This window comes from Musa acuminata, chromosome BXJ3-4 (genome assembly GCF_036884655.1).
Source record: "Musa acuminata AAA Group cultivar baxijiao chromosome BXJ3-4, Cavendish_Baxijiao_AAA, whole genome shotgun sequence".
Classification (NCBI taxonomy): domain Eukaryota; kingdom Viridiplantae; phylum Streptophyta; class Magnoliopsida; order Zingiberales; family Musaceae; genus Musa; species Musa acuminata.
In genome coordinates, this window is record NC_088352.1 from 36984658 (window position 1) to 36996108 (window position 11451).

The 11451-nt window shown below is 32.6% G+C and overlaps 1 protein-coding gene across 1 annotated transcript; it reads left to right on the forward strand.

The window, feature by feature from the left end:
- The first annotated feature begins 2310 nt into the window (after positions 1-2310).
- On the forward strand, positions 2311-10140 carry LOC135634830 (amino acid transporter AVT1C-like). The gene is made up of 13 exons (XM_065145469.1): positions 2311-2424; positions 2642-2875; positions 5010-5335; positions 5780-5994; positions 6101-6124; positions 6458-6638; positions 7208-7427; positions 7514-7649; positions 8229-8248; positions 8585-8730; positions 8952-8995; positions 9074-9136; positions 9862-10140. The coding sequence occupies exons 2-13, from the start codon at positions 2658-2660 to the stop codon at positions 9958-9960; spliced, it is 1692 nt and encodes a 563-aa protein (XP_065001541.1). The 5' UTR covers positions 2311-2424; positions 2642-2657; the 3' UTR covers positions 9961-10140.
- Positions 10141-11451: the final 1311 nt, after the last annotated feature.

Consider the following 11451-nt stretch of genomic DNA (forward strand, 5'->3'; position numbering starts at 1 on the left):
TACTAATAATTATTTCATTTCTTTTAACTATAATATTTACGGATCTTCTAGAATATAACATCTTAAATTGTTCTTTCCATTTTATCCTCTACTAAATAAACTACACTTAGCTTGTTCATGAGTATTTTTTTTTTAATTTGTAAATATTCTCATACATCCAAATTAATATTCTTATTTTGATTCAACATTTTAAGATTTAGATGCTCTTAACAACATTTTGTTCATTGATTTATTCTCTGAGTACATTACTTTAAGAGAACTGGTTGAGTCTTGTACTCATATATATGGTCATCATTAGCTTTTAAATAGCCCATTGTTAATTGAGAAAAAACACACACACATATAGAGTTGTTGAACTAAGAATGCATCTAAATTATTGGATAGAGCACTGAGTTATATATACTCATTTCCTTCTAATTATAATGTTGGGATGCTTCTAGTCATTGCTAGTGGATATTATTGAAGAAATAGTATGATCTTATCAAAAAGATCAGATGATGTAAGAATAATATTTAATCCATCAAGAGGATGAGTATGATGATGTGGCAAAAATTGGGTCATTCATGGAATAAAAATAAGAATATTCACAATTGCCTCTCTCTCTCTCTCTCTCTCTCTCTCAATGGCCATACTCTAATTAATTAAGGTGGACAAGACTAATTCAAAGGTAAAGGTATATTGTAACTTGAGCATCATGCCATAAACATGGAGGATTAGAATTTAATAATAGAAAGTTAATTATCACTACATAACATGCACATCCATCATCAATAATAATATTGAGATGGTAGGCAGGAATGGAAAGTGAAATGATGTAACATATGGCCCTTCTATCCTTCCACTGTTCAAATCAATACAAGATTAACTATTCACATTATTGAGTTCTTGACCTTTTCTTAAACTGCAGGATAATTTTCCAATAAATTAATAAAAATAAATAAGATAATTAGTTCTTTTCATATACATAAACTTTAAAAAGATAATTTGATCACTCTGCTTCAAAATTAATATTTTTTTTAAGATTCATTTAGAAATAAAAATGATTATATATGCTAATTGTCAATATACATATATGTTACATGTCACAGTGTGACAAAGGAATACATATGCTAAGAAAGTGACTTGTCATGTTGAAGTGCAGCAATTTTTGTCAGGCAATGTTCAGAGATTCTCTTTGCATATGATTTGACATATATAAGTAAATGATGATATAGTTTAACACAAGTAAATTGTAACAATTTTTCACAGGAAGAAAAAGGAATGTGTTTATATTGTAATCAAATAAAATATATATTATTATAAACATATTTTTTAAAAAATTATATGATAAAATGAACTCAGGAGGAAGAAGGTTGAAGACTCAACATTAGATTGTTTGAAGGATTAATAGAAGATAAACCCAAGTCAATCTCAATGAAAAATGATCCAATAATTTAAGTTCCTTAAATCACAAATATAGGTTATCTTAGATTGAATTGGTGAATCTTTAATTTTTGAGTTAAAATTACATAACATTAATGAAATTTAAAGAATTTTTTTTACAAAGGATAAGTACTAAAATTGTTTTTTTTTTTTTTCCATTTATCTATACATCCATTGGGGCCTACCACTTTGTCCTATGATGTTTGGAATCAAAGGTGTATTAAACTAAGTTGGAATCATTGTCCCAAATGCTGTGATGGAATGAGATGTCACATAAAAAATTATCACTAAAATAATAATATTAATAAAGAAAAGAACCATGAGACCATTCAAGATATTGGACATAAATAACCAATGATGATAATAGTTAAATATTTCTTTTTTTTTATTTTGTTGGGGTGGCTTATGGGTCATGCAATAGCACACAGAATTTATGTCTGACAATTTTCCAGAACATTATTCCCTACATTTTAATATGACAAAAGAATCCTCTATCATTTATTAAGAAAGATAAAAAAATGATTGAGAGCATGGGAACTTCTGTTATATTAAAAAAATATAAATATTATGTGGGAAAAAAAATCAATAAACGAACATTCTAAAAAAAAAAGTCAAAAACATAATATTATTTAAAATTTTATTATTTATAATAAAAATTAATTATTAATTCCAAAACAGCACAAAGCAAGTAGAACAAAAATAACTTTACAAACATTATGAGAGGTCAGCAGAATTATTATTATTATTATTATTATTATTATTATTATTATTAAAGCGAGGGTAAAATTATTATTATTATATTACTAAAGGGTATTTGTGACATTTCACGGTCTCTAATGACCCTAAGCTTCGTGTTTAAATAGGGCGTCTATGAACGCCATCCGCCGGTAATATCGCCTTGTCTATCTATTCCCTCGTCTTCCTCTCTCTCTCTTCTCTCTCTCTCTCTCTCTCCTCCTTTGTCACAGCTCACTGCGACTGCCATCTCTGCAGAGTTCCACTGTAAGTTTTCTTCCTTCCCTCTCTCTCTCTCTCTCTCTCGTTAGATTTATGTACCTTAAGAAGCTCTGGTTGCTAAAGACGAAGAGAGCAACCTTGTTTATCGATGTATTCCTTTTCGTTTCTCTCGATTTCCTTCCTCTTTTGACTTAGACTCTTTAGATCCGTTGTTGGACTGATTCGGAGCGCCTGTTTGTGTTGTTGTTTTCTGTTGAGGCAGAGGCGGTAGCGAGGAGATGAAGAACTCGGTGTCAGATCGCAATCTCTTCATCGAGAGCGAGGAGGACGATGACGTCGACGAGGAGGAAGAGCACAAGGCGCAGCCGTCGAGGGCGGCCGACGACGATGACTCCGACGGCTCCGATTCGTCCTCCTCCCCCGACGACGACGACGACGACGGCCCCCCGCGGAGCAGGCCCAACTCCTACTCCACCAATTGGCCCCAAAGCTACAGGTACCCCCCGTTTGCATGGATAGATCGCCTCATGCGTGCCTTACGATCGCGATCCGACGGCGGAAAACGTTTCCCGGGTTACCGCCGTTGGATCCCGATCTCGATCCGTTGGGCCGCGGCGGTGGGAATCGGCTGGTATCTCGCGCGGCGAGTCGTGATCGTAGGGGGTGTCGTTCGAAGGATGGTGGGGTAATAATTTGGTGACAATACTTTTAAATTTAGCGCCGCGACAGATTATTAGGTTGGATGGAATATTTTTGATGGCGTTAGGACGAGGCTGTCGCGGTATCGTCTCCTTCCTCATCAATGCGACTTGGATCCATCTCTTCAGAGACCAATATTATTATTAGCTGTAAGTGTACTGCAAACACTCCCTCGTACATACATTATATGTACGAATTGTAGTAGAAGAGTTTGAGTCAATATTGGTTTGTAAGGGGCCGTTAAATACCGTACGATTTCGTGCAGACTTTTGATCCCTCCTATCGTCACATCCCAACCGTTGGTTCTTACGGATCATGTTGGGATGGTGGGGGTGAAGGAAGAATTAGTAAGTCCGTAAGTACCGCATAGGTTCGTAGCTCTTATATAAATGATTAGTTCCGTATAAACTCAAGCTCGGACAGCACATATATTTTTGGGATCAATTAAGATTGATCAATGGAGATGAAGCGTGAGGAATCCGACCTAATTAATCTATTAACGGGGGAGAGGATGGAGGTGGCAGTGGCCTACTCTGACTTGTTCTACGTATTTTAATGTCCAGGGGATGCTGGTTCATGTTTTGGATAGGATTGTGTCGAAGGGTCTCGGAAATGGGTGAGGGCTGCTGCTGTGGCAGACTGATCTGTCGCGGACTTGTTTGCTATAGGTTGTCCAGGAAAAGCCGAAACGGTGCCTGTGGCCCGCGACAGCTTAGACGGAGGTGGCAGGGTGTAGCTCTGTAGTCTGTCCCAGGACAGGGAACAGGGTTTTCTCTCTCATCCACTGCCTGACTATCGTAAGGGCCCATACTATTTGGGATCATTAGAATTATCGAGAAATATATTTATTTAAGCAGCCTTATAACGAAGAAAATCCACTGTATGACATTTTGCAGTTTATGATTTCTGGAATCTTATGAAATCTTACATTTATAAATAACTTATGGAAACGTTAACCAACATGTCATACAGCGGAGGTGCAATTTGACAGTATTTTGTTTGGAAAGAAAAAATCCATTGGAAGATCTTTTCCATAAACAACAAAGATAAATTATTTAGTTTGGAGAATGGAAATAAAACCTGTTTCCTCTTTGGTTTGGTTTGTTTAGCATACGGGAATATTGTTCCATTTTAGAACTTGAACGATGAAATTTTCCTTCACTTTTTGAAAAAAAAAAAGGAAATTGAACGGTTAATTTTGTTTGTAAATTTAGATTTTTTTATTTTTTGTTTTCTGAAATAAACATAAATATTCAAGGTATGCCTTTTTTACCACGAAAGGCATCATCAACATTATTAGGTTAATAGACTTTTAATTGGCAAAATCCCAAGAAGCCATCATGAAATTTAATTTAGATTGGTCGTGATTGTAGATGAGTGTTTTGTTAAAATGGATTTATTAATTTTTAATTCATATTTTTAAATATAATGCAATTGTTTTATAAATATAAACTAAGATTTAATTTATTTCATCTAAACATAAATTAAATTAATAAAGTAATTTGAAAAGTTAGAATAATGGGGAAACAGAACAGAAATAGCATCGATTTGATTTGTTCCTTGTAGGTGTAGCATATCCTGGTAAGTAATACTATTCATTTAAAAATTCGATTGCGTTCCAGTTTCTATTATTGCAGAAGGTGGTCTAAAATTTGTAGAACATTTGTAAGCTTATTGAAAATTATTATAAATAGTTCATGGAATCCTGTTTTAAGAATCTACTTTACATAAAGTAATTATTATCCGTTTAACTGTAGGGCTAAGTGAGTGGATTATATCAGAGTATAAAGATCGTTTAATGCTTGAAAGTTCTATTTATGGTTCTGGTGATAAATTATTCAGATAGTTTTACTGATTTGTATGCAATGCTTTTGATATTGAGCCTAAACGATGAACTAAACACAATATTTCTTCTTCTTCTTTTTTCTCAGGCAATCCATCGACATGTACAGTAGTGTGACTCCACCAACGATAGGGTTCCTGGGGACTCCAACACTCAGCAGATTGTCAAGTTCCTTCCTTTCTTCCTCGTTTCGAGGCAAGCACACCCCAGAAATCATTGCGTCACTTATTAAGCCTTTACTGCCCACAACTGCTGCTGATCTTCAACTACAAGACGAAGAAAGACAAAGCTCGCATTCGCTATTGATCCCTCCACTGCCATCGAGGAAGCCATCGTTAGAGAAGATACAAGAGAAGGTCTCTCATGAGTTACCCGTATCCCGGAGCTGTTCCTATGGACAGGCGGTGCTCAATGGTGTGCATATCTCGATCTCATCCTTGTTATCAAATTTATTTTAGTTTATTTCTGAATGTCAAAATCTATTTTATGTATTGTTTGCATCTCTTATACATGTTTGCCTTTATGTCACGTATTGATAGTTGTTAGAGGAGTTACATAATGTTAAGAGCTATGTTGAATTCAAAGGCCCAAATCTACAGGCCTTTATGACCACTCGCAGTCAAATATAGGACTTGTTCACTATGCAAGTTTAACTCATAGCTTGAGAACCACAAAGAGAAAAAAAAGAAAAAAAAAAGGGGTTCTTATCAACCATCCGTAGGCTTTCGTGATCCTGATATCAACATAAGGAATAATTTGATTGTAGAAATAATCTGTGTAAGAAATTAATTCACCGTTCTCATTTGACATTTTTATTTTTATTTTTCTTGACGGTATCATGTGAAACTTCTTTGTTAGGGATGAATGTTTTATGTGGGGTTGGGATCCTTTCAACACCTTATGCTGTCAAAGAAGGAGGATGGCTTGGGCTCTCCATACTCTTGACATTTGCCGTGCTTGCGTGGTACACCGGCATTCTGCTGCGCTATTGCTTGGATAGTGAAGAAGGCCTGGAGACGTACCCCGACATAGGTCAGGCTGCCTTTGGTACCACTGGTCGTTTTGCCTTCTCTGTAAGCCCTTCATAGCCATGTCCACTTCCTGTATTCTCTTGAATCTTAACCGCTATTAAGAACTGATGAACTAACGCTTTCGTTTCATGTTCTCATGAACACGCAGATAATCCTCTACATGGAATTGTATGTAAGTATAAATACCTGAATCCACGTCGTCATCATCATATCAGTCTTTTATCTGATGACATTATGGCTTAGGATGTGGGATAATTATTGGTATAAGAGCTTGTTGCTATATGATCTCATACGTCACGTAGACCTGTGTGGTCTTGAGGTTAGCTGTTATTGGGGAGAATCCACTTGAATGATTTTTTTGGTTGGGCTTAAACATGAATTTTTTATTCTGTCAATTGTGATACCAATCATATGAGTCATAAGGAATCAAAATTAGTGAATTAACATTATTTTATTTACTAATTATGATAGTATTTGTGATTTCTAATGTGCATTCATTTTGCAGGCTTGTTGTGTTGAGTATATAATATTAGAGAGGGATAACTTATCATCACTATTTCCAAATGCGCAACTGAATATAGGCGGCATACATTTAGACTCTCGTCTACTCTTTGCCATCTTGACGACTATTTTGGTTCTCCCCACTACGTGGCTTCGAGATTTAAGTGTTCTTAGTTACATATCAGGTCAGTATAACCCCTTCAATAATTTCTTGTTGCAGTTGTCATTAACACTAGCTAATTTGGCAAGATGCATGAGGTCAACATTTTAATGGATCATTTGTTTCATCTGCAAGTCAAAAACACAAAAGAGCATTTTGAGAAATATTTTATTATTGTTTAGAATTTTTTCCAGATATTGTTTAGAATTAGTAATTTGGGAAACACAGGGTCAACAAAATCATATTTTAGTACTGGTTATATGCATCATTTCATTCTTTATACACAACTAAGTGATGATTGTGGCATGAAATCTATATACGTGTATATATAAATATTAATCATGTACTAGCAAATGGATTTTGTGAGGTCTAAATTAATATATGATCAATTAGTTATCCTTAAATTGCACTTTCTTTTATTCAAAGCAGATGCAGATGGGTCTGCAATCATCAAATGAACCCTTATCACCAGAATCAGATAAATTTAGAATTCATCAAATATTTTAAGAAAACGCATGCTTACTAGATTCTCATTTAATAAAAACATCCACTTATAGATTTATTAATTTTCCTTTCTTTCTCAATATTTGGCAGTTGGAGGAGTTATTGCATCGGTAATGGTTGTCTTAAGCTTATTTTGGGTTGGTACAGTCGACAAAGTTGGATTTCAAAATAAGGGCACTTCACTAAATCTTTCAGGTATACCAATTGCCATTGGTATATATGGATACTGCTATTCAGGTCATGCAGTTTTCCCGAACATATATTCCTCATTGAAGAAACCCAATCAATATCCTTCTGTTCTCTTTACCAGGTCAGTAGATCTAAGACATGTTAGTATTCCTTACCTTTCACTAATACACAGAAATCTAACTACATTTTGGCCAATCATATTTGTAGCTTTGCAATTTGTACTGTGATGTTCGCTGGGGTTGCTGTCATGGGTTACACTATGTTTGGGGAGTCAACGCAATCGCAATTTACTCTCAACATGCCACATAATCTAGTGGCTTCGAGGGTTACTGTGTGGACTACGGTAACTACTATATTCTTTTCTTTATTATTATTTCTCAATGATTGCGAACTTTAACTAGTTGGTCTATAAAATGCATGAAATATTGATCTTTATTTCATTTTCTTATAAATCATTGAAGGTTTTTCTGCTTGCATACATGAAGGTACATCTTAAAATTTAAAAAAGAAAATCATAAAACTCTGTTTCTCTTTAATTGAGAAAAGGGAAGAAAAGGAAAAAAAATAAAATTCATTGGAAAATTACATTATCAGAAACTTTGATTATAATTCATAAACAAGAGATTGTACTAAAAACACTGTTGTTGCTGTTTTTTTGTGTTGCATATATTAGACTAATTTGATCAATAATATGAACGTAAATAAAACTGTGAGACATGCATATTTGATAATTTATCTAAGTAAAAAGGGAAAAAATGTATTCTCACAACAATAAAATCAACAATATCTTTTAAGTTTATTTATTAGATGTTCAAATTAAGATGTTGACTGTTTAATTGAAGTATTTGTCTTAAAAAAATTTACATCCTGAGATAATGGTCGAGTTGGTTACTAATGTTATTTCATAGACTTTTGGTTGCAGGTGGTGAACCCGATTACTAAATATCCTTTAAATGACATTTTCTATTTTGATCATATTGTACTCCATTGAAGAACTTTGTTTAATGGTGATACTCTTTGTTCCTGTAAGTTTGATTCAAAGATTTATTATATTATCAAAAAAATGCTTCAGCTTCTTCAATTAGTTGAACTTTGATTGGAAGTCAAATGAATTTTGTGGTAATTCCAAATTTTCTACTAAAACTATCTTAAAAAACATTTTTAATTCTAAATTTTAAATAGATGGTAATGGTTATGGTCTCTTCATAGTAGCGTGATATTTGGAAGTTTGCACACAAATTCTTATGGAAATTTTTGTTATCCTTAACTTATGAAAACATATGCATTAACTCTGACTCCTTTGGCACTGAGTTTGGAGGAGTTGATACCATCAAACCAATCAAAGTCGCACTTGTATGCAATCATGATAAGAACAACGCTGGTTCTTTCTACTCTGTTAGTGGCTCTTTCCGTCCCTTTCTTTGGTAAGCTTATTTCATGTTGCTTCCTTTTCAGTTTTACAATGTCTTACCAATTATTTCCTAAGTGTTAATTCCCTAAAAATTTACATTTCAAATCATGACTTAGCAACGCAATAGTTTACTTGTAACCTAGGATGAAATAACCCCTCTTTTCCCATTTACATTTTCTATAAAGTTTTTCAGCTTTAAGCACTTGTATAATTTGGTTATTATTTTCTTAACAGGTTTGGTGATGGCTTTTATTGGATCTTTGCTCACAATGCTCGTTGTAAGTTCTAGATTTGCTTCAATTTTTTTAAAAGTTTGACATCACTGTTCTATCTATAATAATTTTATTTTGTTGCAGACTTTGATTTTTCCATGTGCTTGTTTCTTGAGCATACTTCGTCATAAAGTTACAAGAATTCAGGTAATAACATTTAATCAATACCTACAGCCATATATGCTCCTATCATTTCATTTGCAGAAGGTTTTTGATATGTCATGAATCTGCTGAAAAAATGGTAATATAACAACCAAGCTGAATGTAAAAGTTCACAAGATATTTCAGAAATATGTTCTTTACAAAACCATTATATTAAGTTTGTTTAACATCTTATTAAATCATTGATTGGCATCAGTTCATCAAAGGAGAAAGGGTCAAAGTCTAACATCCTACTAACATAAAAAATTAATGCACACTTGCGAAAAAATGTTTAGTGTTTGATTTGATTCTATCATTGTCTATACATCCTTTTTACAAAAATCTCCAAAAGAACTCTTTATATTTATAAGCTTCTCTTTGTTTATCTAATCTACAAAAATTCAGAAACATTCATTTTATTCCAAATATTGGTTTGCTCATCATAAATAAAAAAAGCATTCACAATTTTAGACCACTAAAACACTGAACAAATGCTTATTGATGATACAATATCATGCACATATTAAGAGGTTCAAAGATAAATCATAGTAGTATCTAAGTATGGATCCATGTTCTACTTTATCCACGAGATAAAATAATTTAAAGTCTTAGTTTCGATGCATAGAAATTTAGAAGGTTGAATCATTACATAACTAATAATAATTTGCTAGCTAGCATCTTATGCGATGTACATGCTGTGTAATATATTGTCTAATTAATTTCAATTGTAGGGACTATTTTGCATCATCATTATCACAATTGGAGTTGTTTCTTCCATTGTCGGCACCGTCTCATCAATCTCCAAAATAGTAGATAAATTGAGTCAATGATCACGGCACCAAGCAAATCTAGTTGGTTGTTCCTCATTTTTGCTTTTATTATTCCTACTACTTTTTATTTATTGCCTCTTGTAAATTTTGTTTATCGGACACTGAACAAGTGTTGGTCTTTGTCTTTTCTTCCTCTTTTAATTTATACAAGTACAATAAGTGATATGATCTTATGCATAACATGATCTAATGTGGTACACATTTTAAATGATTATTTCTTGCTTTTATGTTAAACATTATTTGCTACGTAACTCTTGTTTTGTTTCTTGATTTGCAAGTGAAATCGTCATATTTTGACCTCCTTTTGTTGTATTCATTTGTGCATATGCAGTTGCATGCTAGAAATGAAACAATCATTCCATGTAGAGTGAGTGATTGAAGCAATGCACTTATCACCAGCCTTGTTGTCTAATGAGGCTTTGTGTTTTTCTAAATTAAATAACACCACATGCACAATTAGAACAGTTAAATTCGTGATTAAGGAAAGCCATGGCATCAAATCTCGATTACTTGTGCAAGATTAAGGAAATCATCATCAAATCATCATCAGTCAATCGAGAGATTAACACGAGTTCGGGTCAGGTTTCAGTATATAGAAACATCTGAGTCTCCAAAGTCAATTATTTTCCTACTTATCCGTTAGTTATCTTTATACATCCCTATAAATTTTCAAAATTACTATAAATGCCTTTACATTTATCAATCTTCGTCGTTCACTAAGCTAGAGAAATTATAGTTGACAATAATATTGTCTAAAAATATTAAGTATATATATATATATATATATATGTTAATTTATTTTTATACTTTGTAAGGATTAATATACAAGAATCTTACTAGGAAAATATATATACTTAATCTAAAAACATATAAAACCCAACCACATTATTATTAGGCCAAATTACATATATATCCCTTCAAAGTAAATTATTTTGGACAATTTCCCTAAAGAAACACTGTATTTTAGATTTTTCTCGGGTGATAACTCATGTTTCCATATTTTCCATAAAGAGTCCTTACATTTTTTTCAAATACCCCAAATTTCATTCATTTATTTATTTCTCATTGAGTGCCTCTACAATTTTCTATATTTTTCATAGAGAGTCTTTTTCATTTATTTTAAAATATATCAAAACCTTCTTAATTTTCCTCTATAATTACATAAATTCCGAGAAATAATTTTATAAAATATCAAGATTCAATTGATAATCAAGTAAAAATACTATAAATGTTATTGAAAAGCATTGATATAATATCGTGCGTTGTCATTATTATCATTACGATATCATATTTTTACGCTTATAGTTAGTTTGATTGAGGTCAGAAATCTATTTAAATTATTTTATAATATTTTTAAATAGATTTTATAATATTTTTATTATGATAATTAAAATATTATAATAAACCAAAAATACTATAATAGATGAAAAATATTTTGCATGATAGTTTTGGAAATCTTAAAATTAGATATACTATTTAGGTAATTTTAAA